General features: G+C 35.5%; 1 protein-coding gene across 7 annotated transcripts in view; it reads left to right on the top strand.

Moving 5' to 3' along the window:
* The first annotated feature begins 11,673 nt into the window (after positions 1-11,673).
* LOC137398532 (70 kDa neurofilament protein-like) overlaps positions 11,674-20,595 on the top strand; it is a 30,387-nt gene continuing 21,465 nt past the window's right edge. For 6 of the 7 annotated variants that reach the window (XM_068084654.1, XM_068084657.1, XM_068084656.1 and 3 more), the window contains exon 1: positions 11,674-11,812. In XM_068084654.1, the coding sequence (XP_067940755.1) occupies positions 11,778-11,812 (35 nt within the window). In that variant the 5' untranslated portion in view covers positions 11,674-11,777. Of the gene's footprint in view, positions 11,813-19,526; positions 19,651-20,595 lie in introns of those variants that run through there. The other variant, XM_068084653.1, reaches the window with a different exon arrangement.

Here is a 20,595-nt window from a genome sequence, read left to right as displayed (position 1 = left end):
GCCAATCTTTGCCTAAGAGCGAAAGTAAATGTGCTGTTTCCTCACTACACTTTAGCAACATCTACGCTAACATAGGTTGCCAATGACAGTGTTTTTGTATCAAGCTTCTCGCTACGGTCCACGTAATCACGATACTAAATTCAAGGTGAATGCATTCAGAGTCAATTAACCTTTGTTTATTGCCGAGTGAATCTCCCTGACTAACAAGCAAGGAATGCTTGAGCACCCAACAATGGTGTGAGCCAATAGCTACTATTCATGTATCCTGTGCCATGTCACTTCCTGTCTCCACACGTCTGATCTTTCTTCTCCCTTCCCTTGACTAGTTACTATCTTTATGTATTATAATTATTCGTGTTGCTACCTCGCTATGCACGAGCTGGCAAAGTATGTTATGCATTGCAGACTAACAGAAAAAGTTTACGACGTTTGGAATATTCAGTTTTTTATAAAAAGGGAATGATATGCAGCAAGTAACAATCCTATCAGCTGTCAGATGTCAGTCTTCATTTGCATGAGACAAAATTCTAGCTAAATAAAGGAGTGCATTACCGCATCAGCTGTTCTATAAGAGGCAGCGTTTAAGATATGCTAAGCCTGTCATGTTTTCCTTTGGAAAAAATAGATATGAATCGTATTATGACCGGTTAATGCGTACAAAACAAATTTGACCAAAAAACAAAAAGTTGGATAGCAAATATTAAACTTGGAAGTTTTATATGTGTCTAAAAAGTGTCTAAAAAGTGGCTAAAAGTGCCCATTCTTGCCGTTTATTCGTCTTTTTTAATTTATTTTCTTTAATTTAATTTATTTGTCTCTTTTGCATTTTATGCAAAAATGTTCTACATTTTCTAAATTTTCTACTTTTTCGTTTACCACCACACACCAATTTCCAAATTCAGATATTTTTGGTAACTTTTCAAACAGCGAAAAGTGGACTCATCACTGCCATAGTTAGCCAATTAGACATTGCTACACTAGACAACTACAACTTACAACTTACAGACGAAACATATCTGAGCTCTCCTCGTCATCTACTTCAGTGCTGATCCTCAGGCTGTGATGCCTTCACTTTGACCTTTTCATACAAACAAATATGCCAGCATTACTACTGTAGATGGGCGTAATCATATGACTATATGCTGTCAGACTAGAATCACAATATGTGACATGTCATTCCATTTTTAATACAGATGTGGCCAAATCATAAATTTGTTTTAGCTCTATGTATTAGAGGAGTTTCTAATCTTTTCAAAACTGTTTTCAGAATTGAAATCGAAGCAATTTAACCTGAGATACAGCTTTTTATCGAAGAAGGTGTTGGTCAAGATGGTCGACACCATAAACTGAGAAACTTGTCTTTAAAGTTGATAGATTGAATTTTAAACAGCAATATTTGTTGACTTTTTGGAAGGTCATAGCAACCGCACATGACAACATATTATGCTATGACAGTAACACTTAGCAGTACCAATTGACTCAGCGCAATTGAACAATATGATTAAGTAGTACCTTGAGTTAGTGACAGTTGACTAGTGTACCGAGGTAACACAGACTGAAAAATCTACAGTATATGACTGTGTACAGAATAGTTAAGCATTACTGCTGAGTACTTACTGCATACTTACTGTGTACTCACTGCATACTTACTGTGTACTTACTGCGTACTTACTGCGTACATACTGAGTACATACTGCCTAGTAGCTCCAGTACATATTTTGCATTTTCCGTACTCCGCTGGGTAAAAATATTCATTAAAAATAAAAGCTACAACAAAAGAATAAAATAAATGATAACAAATAAAATATGTAAAATATATATAGATGCATATACTCTGGCCTAGTGAGCTCTTTCTATGAGCATCATTGTGATAATAGCCAGTGAGTTTTACTGTTACGTTTTGTAAAGTGTAAGGCGTAGTGTTTTGACACCCGTCGTAATGCTTTCTCAGATTCTCTCAACCTTTCAAATTATCAAATGAATCAAAGAAACAGTAGAAAATGCTTATTACTAATAACAATTTGACTTTATTAATTATGTGTTGATGAGTGTTTCTATTTTGCAGATTTTCCCTGCAAAATAGAAATTGGCGGTAGGGAAGAAGAGGAGAGAGGAGGTCCTGATTAACAGCAAAAGGTCAGGGTTTGCTATAGTATTGTTGTGTTAGCAACTGTTGACTAGTGGCATGTTGAATAGAAGTCAAGTATGCTCATAGCAAGTAGATTTTCTGACTGAAGCAGGCTATAAGCAGGCAGTTGTTGGCTTGCTACTATCAAGTGACAGTGACAATCAGGTGAAAATATTTTTATGACACTTGATGAGTAGTATGTCAGCTCATAGCTCCATATCATAGCCCGTGAGTGTACGCCTCTTCATTTTAGGGGCGTTTGTAAACTCCCCCTGTTCTTCATAGACAAACAGAAACTATTTCAGACAGAGAATACTATGAAATATTTTTAATGGTTTTAAGCTTCTTTTGTCATTTTCTGATCATTAATATGTTGATGTCTATAATGAGACCAGAGTTTATCAATAAGGACAGAGCCTAAGTAAAGGAATTTAATTAAAATTGTTAATTTTTTCTGCCTTAGGAACCATATGTCTCTAGGAGCACACAGACAGCTCAGGTGTAAAGTTCTCTAAAAGTTATCATTGAAACAAGGTTCACTTGAAGAGTTCATTTTACAAATATGAGTGAACAATGGGAACTACTTGCCAAACTCGGAGATCATGGTAATGAGAAAAACATCAATTAATCTCCTCTAATGGTTAGAATGCGTTAATTCTAGCAATTGAATTTAAAAATTTTCAAGTTCAAAGTTTAAGCTCTTCAAGTCCTAAATCATTCCATTGATTGAATTTTTATGGGCATTCAGAATTGTATAAAGAAATATGACAGACTATTTACACAATCGTGATTCAGTCTTTAGGACGATGGCTTACAATCAGAGGGTCCCTGGTTCAAAACACACATGTACCATTTTTTGTGTTGGTGAAGGCATTCAACCGTAATTGTTTTTGTGCCAAATATTATGTTCAATACATCGCAATAAATCTTATATCACCGGCGACCCTGATGGAAAAGCTGAAAGAAAAAGAAAAAAATATTTTTAGTCACAGATAAAAATATATTAAACTTGTGCAGGCGCATTGTGTATAAGCTATAGTAGTTGATTAGTTACTATAACAAAAGTCATGTCTGTCTGTTTGTCTGTATTCCGTGGCTGGATTTAGAGGTTATAGTTGCACTGTTGGATGAAGTCAATAAAATAAAGAGAGGTTAAGGTAATTTTCATGAAAAAGCATTTTTAAAGGTGAAAATTAAACTAGGCATGGTAGATTACCGTACTATCTTCTTCTAACGCAATTTTTTATAGGATATGTTTACAGTTTTCTATAGATTTCTGTAGAATACGGTTTCGGCATCCTGTTGAGAAAAACTAGTCTGTGTTAGTCGCTTAATAAGCAGCGGCGGCAGCAGCCTAAGCCTCTTCAAAAGTAGATGTTTTTATTAATGCTGGAAGTATTTATCAATGTAATTACACTAGGAATATATGGGGTAATTTTATTGCTATTAGCAGTAGCAATATTAGAAGTGGTACCAGCATTTGTAGTTTGTAGTTAGCAGTTTGTAGTTTGTAGTTACTAGTAGCAGTTTGTACTGCTGTTCTTATTAGTAGTTGTCAGTAGTTATACTAAGAGTTTGTACTACTGCTCCTAGTAGGCGTTAGTGGTGTTGTTAGTAGCCACACTAGTAATTTGAGAATTGCTCATGAAGTTTTTGCTATAGTTGCAGATAGTAGTTTTAATACTGGGACTATAGTATAGCTCTGCTAGAAGTGGTGTCAGTATTTCTTAGTAGTATTACCAACAGTTCTTAGTAGAGATACTAGTAGCTGTTACTACTGATGCTAGTAGTCCTGTTAGGAGTAGTTGCAGCATTGTTTAGTAGTATTACTAATAGTTGCTAGTATTGGTATTCGTAGTTTTAGTATTGGTATGAGTAGTCATTTTTTTGGTGGTATCAATTTTAGTAGTGTCGTTAGTAGTTCTTGCTAGTAGCGTTCTTTGCTAGTAGTTAGTGTAAACTGAGTACCTAGTTGTGGTGAAAAAGTGGGTTTATCAAAGAGAGTAATAGTAGTATTAGTTTCAGTGGTTTGAGCATAGACACTAGTCAAAAAAGCTGTGAGCCATAACAAACACATTTTATTTAGAAAATTGACATCAAGGTAAATTGGACCTTGCAGATGTATTTCCAACATTTTGTTTGTGTAAATTTTTACTATAATAAGAGTCACTTTTGGTTGTTCATCTGTCTTAAGTTTCAGTTGGATCTGGGAAAAGATATTCCATCGCATGGGAATCGAACTCAGACTTTCAGCTTGGGGCCTCTCGGTCACTTTACCGCATTTCAGAATCAGATGCTTTTTGTATTTTAAAGTTATCTGATTAAATCTCTATTCTCATAGAGTTGTGTTTGTTCATCTGTCTGAAGCCACAGGTGGGTGTTGGAAAAAGATTGCACTGCACAGGGTTTGAACCCTCAACACTCAACTTACCCTTATAATAAAAGCTGTGTCTAGGCGAAGCCATAGTAGGATGTTGAAAAAAATATTGCATTGTATGGGATTCGAACTCAAACATTTGGTTCAGCACCACTTTACAACTTTGCTGCATTTTTATAATAATTGTGCAGACAGTTACTAAACATGACAATCTTTCTCATCACACCAGACTGTCAGGGTACTATTTGAAAAAAATTATGGTTTGTGCATTTAAAAATTTAAAAATTTTTAAATTATAAATTTAATTATAAAATCTCAATGTGTCTGGAATTTCACTGCCAGTTTGTGAAATAAGATCAACAAGATAATCCACATATGTTGATTAGCTGGGGTAAACGCTAAGAATGATCAAAAGCAGAGAGAGCGTAGGGGTCGTAGGGGTAAGTACAGCCTCTATTATGTTAGTTAGCTAGCTTAGTTTATAGGTCAAGGACAAATGATCATCTAGATTATTTTTATGTCAGAGACCCAGCAGGAGGTGTTCATATCAAGATGAATCTAATACCTGATGACAGGTTGTTTGCACTAGAGATAATCATAGATACGATAAGTACATACCTACATACAGAAGCAAGGACTGATAAGCACACTTATTTAAACAGGAGATCAACGAAGTCCCTCCTACCTTTCTGATGCTCATTATTTTGCTCTTGTTAAGATGTGTGGTCATAGTGTAGTGGTTAGAATGTTGGACGGTGGAGCAGGAGGTCGGTGGTTCGAACCCTATGGGATATGAACCATATAAAATCCTGAAATCCCATAAAATACGGGGAAAGTTTTCATATTTTATGGGATTTCCATGCCCCATTTCTGAAATCCCATAAAATATGGGATTTCAGAAATGGGACATGGTCTGTACTATACTAGTGCTGGGCAGAGCACGAGTACTTTTTGGCCGACAAGTTTAGACTCACCCTTCTCGCTCAAGTTTTTTCAAGTATTAAGTAGCTAGTATTGCTTGGTACTTGGTACTTCTTGGCTAACTGGTTTCTTTGGGTATCAGATTTGTTGATACGGATTTTATGTCTAAAATTTCCAAACATCAGACATGTATTAAAATTTGCAATGCAATCATAAATCTATTCAGTTAATTTTTTATTTTTTACTATTTCCTATCGACCGATATTCTTACTCGAAGCGTTAACAGGCGGGTTGTTAAACAGTGCTTAGAGCTCAGGGTGCAATAGACCGAGTTTTTGTCTACTCTACTCGACGGATTTGTGTACCGATACCGATACCGAACCTCGCAAGTCAAAACCCGAACCCGCAAGATCGAAATGCTCAAAATTTCTATAACTAGAAAGAAGATGAACCCGTGAGTTCAATGAGTTTTATTTACCACGCCCAGCACTAGTCAGTAGTTCGGATATGGGGATCTCAGGAATGGCAGACGGTCTGTGCTAATTTTTCTGTACTATGGAAAACTAAATATGAAGAAATATGAGGCTGGTAATAGAGCAATTATGACTCAGTGGTTAGGTTGCTGGCCTATGATCAATAGGTCAGTGGTTCGCGTCCGTCGCATAAGGGCCATTGGTAGCCTTAGGAAAGGCATCCAGCCCCAATTACTCCTTTGCTAAATCTGGTAGAGCCATCGGCAACTAGACTGGCTCTCAATCTGCGCTCCAGCATGGATGAGGAAGGTGGAAACCATGTAAAACTAAAAGAAAAACATGACTAACCATTGCGGAACTCCTTTGGGAGCCAACGACCAGCTAGTTAGAGATAGCGTCTCAAGAAAAACGCCCAACCGAAGGCTGTAGCAAACCACTGGTGAAACCTGCCAAGAAAGGTCGTGGGTGAGGGAAGTAGGGGAGAGAAAATTGATAGCCTACATCCTCACAGGACATGATACTTAAAGTTAGAGAATGGGAGACCACCTCTGCTTCCTCCTGAAGAACTTACAATAAACAACTTGGGAAAGATCATGATACAAGTGGCCTGCCTATAACAAAATACTCTGAGCCAATTAAACGTGACATATTGTCTTACTAGTAAATGCAATGGCAGTCTAGTGTGGCGTGAGAGGTAGTCAGGTGGGCCTACAAAACACCGAGAATAAAGGTACGGCCACACATAACGATTTTTCAGTTGCTTCTGACCGAAATCACGAAATGAACTAAAAACACAAAATTATTCGACCGAAATTCACAGAATTGTCAGAGCCGTGCATGCACACCAAAATCGTCGACAAAATGCTTTTAATTGGCTAAACAAATTATTAGCGAGCACGATTCTAGCAACTTTCGCAATTTATATAGTCTGAGGCACATACAGCGATACGCAAGAAAAATACTAACGCAATTCGCCATAGTAAATACGATGCAATTGACTTGATTATGCAATATGGCAACTCTTTCTACAATGGAAATTTTGCTACTAAACAAAAATTGTTATTATAAAAAAAGAAACGATTCGTAGCCATAGTTTTCGAACGATAAAACCCAACAATAGCGCAATCTAAGCAGTCGCATCGTATGTTGAATTGTGCTCGTACTTTTATTGTGTATCGTAATAAGTTTTTTAGACTATACCAACTGCGAAAGCTGCTAGAATCGGCTAATAATTTGTTTAGCCAATTAAAAACGTTTTGTCAACGATTTTGGTATGCATGCACAACTCTGACAATTCTGTGAATTTTTGCAGAATAATTCTGTGTTTTTCGTTCGTTTTGTGATTTCGGTCAGAACCAACAACAAAATTGTTACGTGTGGCCGTACCTTAACAACCTGCACAATTATATTTATACACCAAAAGGTGGTGTGTCGGACTATCGGTACCTAGCTGAGTGCCTCAAGTTTCACTACCATTAAAAACCATTAAAAGCATTTCTACTCTCAAACCATGGCTATGGGTAGACAGACAAACGAACAGCACACTTATCATAGTAAAGATTTTTACCTGCAATATATAGAACAAAATATATAGCAGAATGATAAAAAATAAAATGTTGTGAGATTTTAACTGTAGTCCGTCACAAATTTGTAGTGATTGACGAACAGCTAAGTGCTCTTTATATTGTATTAGGTATATATATCTACATATATGTATGTTTTTATATATACAAAAATATATATATTGTTTATATATATGAACAATATATATGTTTGTTATGTATATATATAGGCCTACATTAAAACATGTATACATAAAAAAAGTTGTTATGTATATATATATATATATATATATATATATATATATATATCTGAAATATTTGAGCTGCGATCAAGTTTTGCCAATTTTAATCTTGAAACATCCTAGCCGTCAGATCCCCTCAAACATAAAAGCAATCACAAATGATAGAAAAATACCGATACTTTCTGATAAAATCGGCTAAAATTTTATGTAAGTTCATGTTTAAAGGAGTCACAAGATTATTGACCCTGATTATTTGTGGAACAGACTTCCTTAGAAAACCAACTTATAAAAAGTAATTCATGATAAACAATTTAGTAAGGTGACGAAAAATCAATACGTTTCCTTGGCATGGACCATGCGGCTTTGGAGTAGTAAGTACGTTGAGTTGCTGTGTGATAAGTGTTTTAACCGACAATCGCATGATGCTGATTAAAGCCGGCACTTCGTTATAAAAAGATAATGGTTGCCAACACAGAGGTGATAGCGGCGCATTTAGAACTGCACAAATCAAAAGAAGAACGACTGAGCCACGCTAAATGTTTAAAATGGAATAGCTCGAACAGCATTTTTGTGCGCATCATTGGCAAGGGGTGTTTTCATCTTTTACCAGCATATAAAATTCAGTGACACTTGGTGAGTATCAAACTCACTTGACTTGTGGATTTTTGCTGTTTCTATTTGTGGTTGATGTAAACTTGTCATGGAAATGCAGCGATTGTGTTCTGTTGCTTTACTATAGAAATTCTAATTGATGTTTCTGAGAGTAAATTAACCTCTCACCAGGGGATGTTTTCAAGGCTACTATAATTGATAGTAGAACTAAAATCTTGTAGTCATCTTTTACATATGTAAAGTAGTATTGTGAAATCACTAAGTGGTTGAAAAGGTCACGGCTGAGCAACAATAATGATATAATGATGCTCCTTATCATATGGCCCGATCTACATGTAGGTGCTGGTGGGCGGCAACACTGCATTCAATAGATGAATGGTGGATCGCTGAACTCTTTAACCCACATGTGTCAAACTCACGGCCTGCGAACCAAATACATCCCACAATGTAATTCTATCTGGTCGCAAGATAATTTTACATTATTGTTATTCATGGCCCATCGATATGAAGCAATACGGGTTTTGGCTACAGATCCCATGATGCAATGCTTAAGCTGCCCTCCTGTGTACTTTTCTTGGTAATTAAGTCTATTTAAATATATTACAAAGTTGGAAAATTTGATTCTGAAAACAGAGCCTTTAATAACCAATAGGAAGCTAAGGATATGTTTACTGACAATGTTATGTAAATTTACTAGGAAATATTTTTTAAGGAAAGCAAAATATAAAATATAATTTATTTAAAGTTTAAGTTTGTTTCAGAATGATATTCCTGTCTATTTTTATCCATATTTATGTTCCAAAAACATTTAGTTTTATTGTGTTCAATAAATGTTTATCATGTTCGGCTGGTGACCTAGATCGTGTTGTGAATTTTTGGCCCCTTGTACAATTGAGTTTGACATCCCTGCAGTGAGTCTAACCTGATAGACTCATCACAAAACTTAAGTAGATTTTATCAGAAGGTATCAACATTTTTCTACCACTTACGATTGGTTTTAATGCTAGAGGTGATCTACCTGATCTTGATGTTTTAATCTTGATGTTTCAAGATTAAAACCGAATTTGCAAGAAGAGCATCACTCGATCTCTCTCAAAAGATTTAAAACGCTGGATAAAAGTGAAAGTAAAGGAGTCTTATATTAATGCAAAAAGAGGCAAACTGTTAGAAGCAAACAAGGCCAGAGAAAACAGGAGCAAAGTTAAAATTGAATTTGATATATTAATATAAATCTAACATAGATACAATGCGACATGAGATTAAAACTTATTTTTTAAATAAGCTAAATTTGTTTAAGTTAAAATTAAAGTTTATGTTATGTTACTTGGTGTCACAAAAGTGTGGAGTATTCAAAGTGTTGCCATAAAGTCTCTCTCACACCGCCGTTACCCACTAGCTTCTGTCTTGAAGGTATTAACTCTATTCTGTTTTGTACATAATATGTTTGCATTTTATTACTGATCATAACCACTAGGTATTTACTGCTTTCTGACCAAATGTGGTGAATTAAAACAATTAACAACATGTTTTTCATTGTAATATCCTGATTTTGGTGCTTTTATAAGGCAGGAATGGATTAATTCGTGTTTAGTTATTTTATATAGCAAAGCTTGATTTGAAATACGAGTGAATTGACATACAAGTCCCGGACTGCATAAAGCTCGTATCTCAAGGTATTACTGTAGTTGGTTATAGGGCGAGCTTTCAAGTATAGAAATCTTACTGGAAGCATTCCAGAGGAGCTCAGTCCTCAACAGTTTGTAATAAAGTATTCTGATACCATTGCTTGCACTTATTGCCAAAGCAGGTCAATTGAAAACCTTTTTATTTAAAAGCGGCCTTCAAGTGTAAGATCTCGGTTTACTGGGTCAAATTGCCCTTTGAAAGTTACAACACATGTACAACCCGAATAACGCACGCATTAAGGTGATCAAGTGTGAACTGTGATAGAGCTTTCCATTCTAAATAATAGCCTAAACTACCTGTTTATAGACCAAATTTTTTTGTTACAACGAAGATTGAATAAAGAGCAAAGAACTATTTTACATTTATATTAACTTCCTGTTTCTTCTAATTCACTAACCCGATTCCTCAGCAATACTATTAGATTAATTATATATATATAAATCTAGGTGTTAGTATACCATCTGTGATTCGGTCTGTCCAGTTATAACTATTCCTATCCAGTAGTGAGGAATCCATAACGCAGAAGATTAGATCTCAGAACTTCCTGTCTACCAGGCAATAAACTAACCCATTGAGCTGCTTGAGATGCAATTGATTCATTGGGCAATACGAGTGGTTATCTAGGTTAAAGTACCCATAACACTCTGCGTTACGGTGCAACGTCACTAAACATTGCTCTCACGGCTTTAATTAGTAAGTTCAGCAAAATTAGCTTTCTCAAATTAGCCATTGGCAATGTGCCAGGCTAATGGTAAGTAGCAGGCAACTACATTACCTGCTTCTGTTTATATACGCTGTTTTTAATACCCGCCCAACACTGGGTATTTGGCTAGTCAACTTATAAACATGTTTGTTCAATTCATTCAATAATTCATGATTTCTGTTTTTTTGGACGCAATGAAACCCATTATTTGATTGATGATTACCTATGCCAATATAAAGCTATATATATTATATATATATATTATATATAAGCTATATATAAGCTATATATAGGCTATATCTACATGTAAAATGCTTTGATTCAAGAGTCAAGATGGAGGTGGTATTTTATATACAACACTGAGTTGGTTGACTAGCAAACATCTGTCTTGCGCAGCCAATATCCTCAACATATTATAGCAATATAATAATCTTTATTTCTCCCTAATGGACTCCTGAGTGTTTTAGAAGTAAACAAAACAGTATTTGAAAGCTATGTTTCTTTGTTTACAAAGTTATCAAACTTCTCTGACGCAGAGCTGTCAGATAACTTCACTCTACTGCAGTATATAAGTAAAAACAGATAGTCATTCCATCACTGAACTTGTGCTGTCCAAAGAACATCATGGTATCTAAAGAACACATTCAATAGGATAATCCATTGAGATTTATCTCGAAACTTCCTAGCATTAGTCTAGCGTATCCGCCATACTATAAGTGACAGCATAGAATATGCCGATGAGTTGGCCTGCTGCATAGCAGGCCTGCTAGGCCTGCTAGCAGGCCTACAGAAACAAATTGATTCTAATCTAGGAGGTAACATGCCTTTGTGTCAAGTTGAATACAGCCAACGCGCTTGAGTCATTCAGCGATTTTGCGTCCTGAGAAATTCTCTGACCAATCAGTGAGTAGAGGCGGAGCCTATATTGAGAACCCCTACATAACATGTGCACGCTTTTGCAACTAATCACTCAGCAGCGTAGGCCCTCGATTAACCGGCTTCTTGCACTGATATTTGGAGATTTCTAAACACAAACTTTCGACACCTCCATTTGACACATCCTTGCAGGTGCCATGTCTCAACAATCAGTCACTAGTAAGACCTCCAGGTATGTAATAAATGGACAAACTCTGTCTATGCTCAATTTTTAATCAGTCGAATGAACTGATTTTAAAAATGAATTTTTTAATAGAGTTTCACAGTGTGCTTGCTTATTTATACTCCCTGAAAATGTAATAGCAACAGATTTGCGTTAAATTTATTAGAAAATGCCAAACAATTTTGCTAAATTTTGTACAAATTTTATTGATTTAAAATAGTGGCTGTAATAAACATGCAATACTGGCATATTGAATGCTTTGAATATATATTTGATTCTGAAAAGCCACAATTATTCTCTCAACAAGGTCATATATCAACGTCCAATATCAAAATATTTATTCCCACTAGTTTGCTATACGCTCCTTTTTTCTCACGCTTAACTGCTTCAGCCATATCTATGGAATCAAGTTACCGAATAAGCCTTGCCTTGGATCCAGTCTAGTGTTGAATGCGTTTTTATCATTTCCAATGTTCAACCAGCATCTTCCTTTTTCATCTACCTATGACTCTCTTATCTAGGATATATGGTATTGCTCTGTAAACACCGCAATCTTAAATACAGCTAATCAGACTTTATCCGTCTGCATAACGTTCAGTTATCAGCGACTGATCAAATATTACCAGACTGGGCCCTCGTCTACATTAGGATTTGATTAAACATACAAGACGTGTATGGTATGACTGTTTCCTGTTAGATTCCTAGCTACTCATTGGTTACCGATGGTTTCTAGGGCTTACGGGGAAACATTTAATGTTTGACAAAATATTAACTGACAAACATGAATTAACATCTCGTCAGCTGACTTTCAAGTTTTATCTCCAATATGATTAGTTGTGATAAGTTTCCAATTTTGGTAATTGAGTTAGCATAGGTTCGAGTATAACAAGAAATAACAACGGGTGGTGCCGCTGTGTCCCCCATTCAGTGTGTCAGTGATGGTATTGTAGCCTATAAGTGAAGATACATAATAAGTATTAGATGAAGGTATCTATGAGGAAAATCATTTTGAGGTTAAAATAAAGGATCCCATCCTTTTCGTTTCTTTACTGGTTTCCTTGTTGGTCAGCAGTTTCCTCTGCTGTGTAGACTATCAGCTGTCGCTGCCAAACCTCATCATGCTGCAATGTTTGCTTAACCTCTGTCCGAGAGCTCTGTTTGTTGATTTGATTAGAAAAAAGGATTGTCTGGACTTCCTGCCCTGCGCTTTGGCTCTTTCCATTTTTAGTTCTCTGATAGCCTACTTCAAAAGTTACTGTTCCTGTTCCTTAAAAAAATCATCGAGCTTTAATCACATCTCATTGGTTTAAAAAGCGATCTCTAATAGTATCGTCTTTCGTGATAAGGCAACTTCCAATTTATGATTTCGGTCATGTCTTGAATAGTTTTCAAATTAATCATTTAGGTTTTTTATGTCTTTCAGCAAACATATCTTGTTACCAGTGCTAAGATTATACTAGAATTATGGCTATAATAAATTGACATTAAGAGCATTAGAAAATACAATTACACTGCATGGGAATTGAACCCAGATCATCTGATTTCCCATCAAGCACCCTACCACTACACCACTGTCCACAGTCCATGATAGTAGGCAAGAAAGCAAAATTTCTAGCTAATAATTTGTGAAACTCTGGTTCTAATGTATTCCTTTTAGCACCAACTCATTTAGGTTTCATCACATTTCCCCGTATCTTTTTCTAGTATTTACCGTGGTTACTAGCTAAGCTTTAAGCCGTTGCCAGGCGCTACGCAGGAACTTGGTAAATATGTCTCCAATTTTATCGCATCATTAGTTCTGTCATCGTCTCTTTGTGTTACCCTACGGATAGCCTCTAACATCGTATGAAAGTAATTAGCTATGATTGTTCATTATTACTCTCACCTTTCCTCACTGATCTGCTTAGAATAAACATGCATGAAAATGTCTTTGAGACAGACTTTCATGTATAACATCGTCAAGATGGCGCAGAAGTGGCAGAGGTGTACATGTAAGTTGTGGACTTGTGTAAGTTGTGGACTTGTGGAGGCAAGGCTGGTGGTTCAAACCCCATTCATGATCATTTTTGAAAGAAAAGGTCGGGGCGTTGTACATTTATGTTTATTAGATATCTGTAGATGTATCTATGTATATTTTACCACCAGAAGCGCTAGTTATGTACATAAAAAATCAAAAACACTCAATAAACAATGTGCAGTGTGAATTATGGTATAATACTAAACTTGTGGTTTGAATGTTGCAAGTGCAACTCTAGTAAGCAGGTGATTTTTTGCTGCTAAAACTTTATCGCTATAACCGGACAGACGACAAACAGACAAACATCAAGATTTATGTATTTATAGAATATAAGGAGTACTTAGCAGTTAGGTAAACACTACAATATTGTTTCAAGCACATATAGTTCAGCTTTCATCAGGTGATAACTTCAAAGAGCTTTTTAGTTTCCATCTGATAAAAGCAGAATTATATCTGTTTGAGACAAGTTGGTAGTGATTGTCTAACAACTAAGTGCTTTTTATATATTGTATTCTGTGTATATATCTACATATATACACATATATATGCTTTATCCATACATGTACAGTGAATATGCATATACATATGTATATAAGCATGATTAGCTAGTTATCTTGAATTTATGTTTAAAAGTAATTTTATGACCAAAATTAGATAAGATAAGGTAATATTTACAGCTGCAATAGAACTCTAGAGTAATAGTAATAAACGGAGTAGTTGTTTAGACTAAGATGTATCTTGAAAGAAAAACTTTCTTCACTGCGAACCTGTTATGCAGTGTAAATCGTCACTTGTTTGTGTTTGAACAAAAATACCTGCGCGACACCGCAAAACAAATTTGCACAGAAAGAAAATTTGGCTTTTTATGTAGGTTTTCGTCTACACATATACAAGATTTCACCCTTAGTGTTAATTTATTAAATGTTCCAATTAAACTGCTACTATAACTATACTGGTGCCTTTAGATAAAGCATCAACTGTTTTGTTCTGGTATAAAGAATAAACTTTTGCCTGCTACTTGTGTATTTCATTTTGTTTCGTCAGTAGGCTATTTATAACTTAACCTAGTTTTCTAACCATAAAAGGGGATTTTCACATTATATCGTGTGTCTAGTTCTTAGGCTATTATTTGTCACAAAAAATGAAAACGTGGGTGTAAAACTCTACACCATGAGAACTTCATGTACTCCAAATGTGCCATAGGCTAATTTCTAACTCAAGCAAACTATATTGAGGCGGGCACCCGCTAGCACCCATCACTAATTTCATATTTTCTAAACAAACAGTTGTATCGGTTGGAAGGAAGTGCTTTGAGGCAGCAAAATATTGTGTCAGCAGGTGGTTAGCTTAGTTATTATAAGAGGGCGGGTGAAGTGACCTCAGCTTGCCTTTAATAGTTCAAACAAGCTCGTGAATAGGGAAAAGCGTCGCCCGAGAAAAGATGCAAATGGATTGAATACCCCTTTGTTACGCATCCAGTCACGAGTAACACCAAACAGGTTTGGCTGTATGCAAATCAGGTATTTTTATCTCTCAATCAATGGACACACTCCGGGGATTGCTAGATCAGCTTTTGTTACGCTAGCATTGTTTAAAAGTGCTCAGCCGACTGAGGGTGACCGGTTTCCACCCCTGAACTTTGCACTGTCTAGGATTTATGCTCTCATTCTATGTAATGTTTTTTTCACAATGGATGAAACAGAGGTCTATTCATGGCTGCAGGTCAAAGGATTAGACTAGATTGTGTAAAACTCATGAGATATTTTGGTTAACAATTGTTGTTATTGCGAACAGCCTGCCGGCTGCTTCACATCGATGAACATCTCGGTGACTTTCTGCGTACCGGTTATTTATCTGTCCCAGTTTATGGCAGCGAAGCAAAATACAAACGGTAGAAAAATAGCTTCAAGTTTTTCTTCTGAGCGCCGGCTGATGACTAGATAGCGGCTGCCTTGTTAGTACTAGTGAATATATTTTATATTTTATTTATCGCTGCAGAATTAGCTTGGTAAACTACCTTCTGGGTCGGTAATTGGCTTAGCATTTTGTTATGATTCGTTCTTAAGTACCTAATCATTGCTCGAGCATGCTAATTGCTGTCCAAATGACCAATAATACGACTCAGCAATACAATTACCTCTGAACCCATGAGCTGTTCTTTTTTGATCTTCTCTTATTTTATCGCTTCTTTTTTAAGGTTTGGTCTGATGCTTTCGTCTAAACAAGGAAAATTTTAAGTTTACCGTCGCCTAGGCTATGCGCAAAGCAATATAGATTAGATTAAGTTTTTAACTTACAATGCAGTTTGAACATTTGGTACTTAGCTAGATCTTGTTACTAGTTGTTGTAATGGTGCTGCCAGATGTGCGTAATGCTGATCCTGGCATTGTGAGTAGTTGCTTGTGCTTTTTTCACCACCAACGATCCTTGCAGGTTTTGAACCACTAACCTACTGTTCTTGAATTAGCGCACCAACCGCTGATCTATGACTGCTTCCTTCATGATAGCAAGTGATTTGATGGTTAAAAAAATAACATTTCTTAAAAATTAATTAACTTTTTTGTGATCTATCAAACAGCAATCAGCAAACAAAAACTAGTCAAAAATCAGTTCAAAGGCAATGTGGTAGTAATTGGTAGTAAGCGTTCAGTCTCCTGATATTTCTCGCAAAACATATTTTGCTAGTTTCAAATAACTTCATTTTTTAAAAGCATTACCACCTCAAATGTTGTGCAAAAAGTTCTTTAGTTTATTGCTGTATATTAATTAGCAATGAAATAGACAAAGAAAAGAGGCAGCGATGCCAATGATAATATTTATCTGGAGGCTGGAAGCTTTATGACTCATCAGCTTTGCAACCAGCAGCCTACGCAAATTGTGTTTGAAATTAGTAGTTGTTTTCTCTTGCCCGAGCAATGCAGCAACCAGATTTAATGGTCAAAATGAGGTTTAAGCGGACCTCATAAAGTTTGTAAATCAGTGGTAATTGACAAGAGTTTTCTTCCCTGTCTTCTTGATTTTCTTTGTTTACCAGATTTTTAGTTTCACAAAATAATTTTATTCATGTTCCATTATTTATATATTTATTTTCAATTTCCTATTTAAACTCTCTTTTTTATTGCTTTAGTTAGTTTTTCTCTTACATTTCAGTTTTAGCTTATTTAACTTTATCACCTCTAGTTTTGCAGTCTTCCAGTTAATGTTTCTGAAATTAAAAAAAAAAATTTGTAGTCATAGGATCTTACCTAATTTCTTACACTCGAACAATGAAGTTAATCTTTGATCCATTTATATGTTGATGCTAACCCGGCTGGCCCTTGAAATCATAAACATAGCACATCAGTGGCAGCAAGCTGGGATAGAAACATGCAACTGTTTATTTAGAAGGGAGCACTTATACCACTTTCTTTTTTCGTAGCGTTTGTTTGCATTTCAAGGGTGCAAATTCACATCTCCCTTTGAGTACTCTTTTGTCAGGAAAAATCGTACTAAATTCATTTCTTGTGGTGATGTAACAATATATTTTCAATAGCATATGCTGCCACTCATATGCTGCCACTCATATGCTGCCACTCATATGCTGCCACTCATATGTTGCCACTCATATGCTGCCACTCATATGCTGCCACTCATATGCTGCCACTCATATGCTGCCACTCATATGCTGCCATATATCACACTCATCTGAGTAAAATTCTACAAACGTTTATTTTTAAATAATCTACATCACAGCAGAAAAAACTTGCTAGCAAAAATAAATACTGTTTTAATGCAATAGCGGCTTGTAAAGAAACACAAAATTGCAGCGTCTGATTGTTTGTGTTTGAGCTAACTGGCCTAATCATAGCCCAGATGGCGACTCACAGAGTGATAAAGCTGTTTAAACGGTATATTTGTATCTGCATAGAGTCGTGCAGGAGCGGAGGAAGCCTGCTCATAAAGTACATTTAGAGTAACTATATGCATTAATTTCACAAATGGATGGTGAATAGTTATTATAGTAATTAGTGTTTTGGCTCAGCAAGCTGATGGGTTGCGAGTTCAAATCCTGCACCATGCACATATTTTTCCAACATCCAATTGTAGCTTTAGAGAAATGAACGTGCATCTTATTGTAATAAGGATTATTTGGTACATCACAGTTTTCTAAAGTTTTAAAAAACATTTCTTGCTAACTCCGTTGTTTTTAGTTTACGGCATCAACCAAATTTATATAAAGTGTCTGATGACTCCACAAAGATATATATTAGCAGGAAGTAATTCACAAATTATTGGGCTGCTCTCTACGACACTACATATTGCTTATCGTTTGCGCAAATAAATGACTATGTTGACCACTCCTTGGTACCGCTTCTATTTTCGCGAGCGTAGTTTGCGTTTCGCTTTCAATAGAGGAAGATTTCTTTAGATAAATATGGCTAAAATTTTATACACTGTAAAGGATCAACAAGTCCTACGTACAAGTCCAACTAGTCCAGCTGTAGAGCGTCTTCAGGCTCCTATTGGTCAGGAGCCATTTTGGAATGCAAGGTTTGTTAGTCTAAAGCAGGAACTCCCTAACTTGTTCGGAAGTTTTGATCCACGCCTTTGTCATACAAGCAGTCATCCAAGTTTTCAAAGTTTAAAAGTATATATTACATTGATATTAAGTTATAATATATTATCTTATAGCACATTGCATTATTGTTTACTATATTATGTTAAATGTACTATATTATGGTATGTTGTTACTATTGACTAGCCAACACAGCTTTCTATTTACTCCTACCTTGCTATCGGTTAACAACCAGGGCTTTCTATTTACTCCAGTACTTATTTTGTTATCAGGGTTTTTAATGTTACATTAAAATGCTTGATCTCCTTATATTGATATATTTTATTACAATTACTAAAGCCACTGTGTAAATACCAGATCACTGAGGATCCGCTCTAAATCAATTCGTTGTTCATACTGTAAACTCAGAGATATTCTAACACGCAATGGATTTTGTGACACGCGAAGGGCAGAGGACCTATGAGACAGATAGATGAATACAACAGTGTTCAGGGATCTTGTTTGAGACTGTCTGTCTATTTTGTCAACATGGTCAGTCAAAACATTTTGTAAATTTTAATAGAGTCTACTCTCGATTTTAAAGTTTACCAAATGCTCTGTTTATAATTATGACAACACGTCAACAAAAATACTCACAACATTGTGATTATGGCAAAAACTGATTAAATTTATGTTATAACTTTAATATATAAATTTTATAAAATATTTTTGAAAATAATCATTTTTGAATTTTTTTAAATGCTATTTGAGTATTATTTTAATAAGACATAGCTCTGTTGATGTAAGCTTTTCAAATTTCGAGTACATTTTGAAAAAAACAAAAATAAATTCTTTTTTTCTCTACGGTAAAAGTATTTTGGTTTAACAAGATAAGATTATACAGATAGACTTCTATTAAACATGGTCTTGACCTAGATGAGAAGACTGTAGGACATTGTTATCATGCAAAACTCATAACAACACAAGTTTAGTGGAGGTTATACAGTAGCAAACAGCGGATAACGCTACTAATCCTTTCAGCAAGCATATCTTAGGAGTCGTACAGTAGCTATCAATAATTCGTGTGAAGCGTGGGTTAGTACGTGTTTAAACAGGCTCAGTTCTCATGAGAGCAAACCCTTGACACTGACGGCCGTATATTATTAGCGTTATTAGACGGCAGCATATCAGCGACAGCTTTAGTAGGATCAGCAAGCATTCAGACTAAGAACATCGGCAATCTAGACTCAGTTGATTTGCTGCCATGGCGAAGTATTTTGCGAAATCTGGAGATCAGTGAGTTTGCGCATTTTTGTGTGATATGAGGTCGCTCTCGGTTGAAGAATGTAATTTTTAAAAGTATTCATAACTGTTTAAAACATAAATTAGATTTTCGAGATTTGTTTTGCAGTATGTTAACTGATAAAGTACTTTTATTGGTTTTTTTTCAAACTTGAAGAGACTGAATTTTATATTATTTACTTTAAAAAAGCTTCCACTGCAAGACAAATATGTTTCTGCAGATGAATTCTAATGCAAAGTATAAGCTAAGAAAGACCAAATTGATCTAAAAAAGTCATTTTAGATTTGACCAATTAGAATGCTTACAAATTATGATTGGTTGAATTAATCTTTTTTGCAGTTTTCAGTTCTCGCTTAAGATTGTGTTTGCCTATTAAACGCAACAATTATTTTTGTTTGTGCTCTTTTATAACAATGTTATTTCAGTTGAGCTTTGGTTAGCCATTCACATGTGTGTCACTTCAGTTAGAGGAATATTTCAGCGTTGTAAAGCCAGTATTGAAAGCCGAATGGGTGATTAATGAAATGTTTAAAATTTGTTCTTCGATAAGATAATATGCTTATAATATCAGAGCATTAGTTTCGTGTTGGCATTTTAAACCTGTATGATTGTCATAGCACAGTAGCGTAACGTTATGACAACATTTCTCAAGTGCTTCCTGATATGTATAATCTCTTCTGATTCCTATCTGAATTGGACAAGTTGATCTGTAGTAACTAGTATCGTGGATTCATCTCCCTTGTTTTGATGGAAACCTTTCGCACTCTTCTGGCCAATAAAAACTGTATGAACATAAAATGGAATAAAAGTTTCATTTTATTTTTGTTTTTTCAAAAGTAAATTTAAAAAGAACATAATTTTATTATTTTCAACGGAGTACTGGGAAACTTTAATGGCAGAGTAATTTGGAATCGTATTGACCAATCAGAGCTTTTGTT

This window comes from Watersipora subatra, chromosome 6, assembly GCF_963576615.1.
Source record: "Watersipora subatra chromosome 6, tzWatSuba1.1, whole genome shotgun sequence".
NCBI classification, from domain to species: domain Eukaryota; kingdom Metazoa; phylum Bryozoa; class Gymnolaemata; order Cheilostomatida; family Watersiporidae; genus Watersipora; species Watersipora subatra.
Note: the sequence above shows the minus strand (reverse complement) of the source record. Positions and strands in the feature narration are given on the sequence as shown.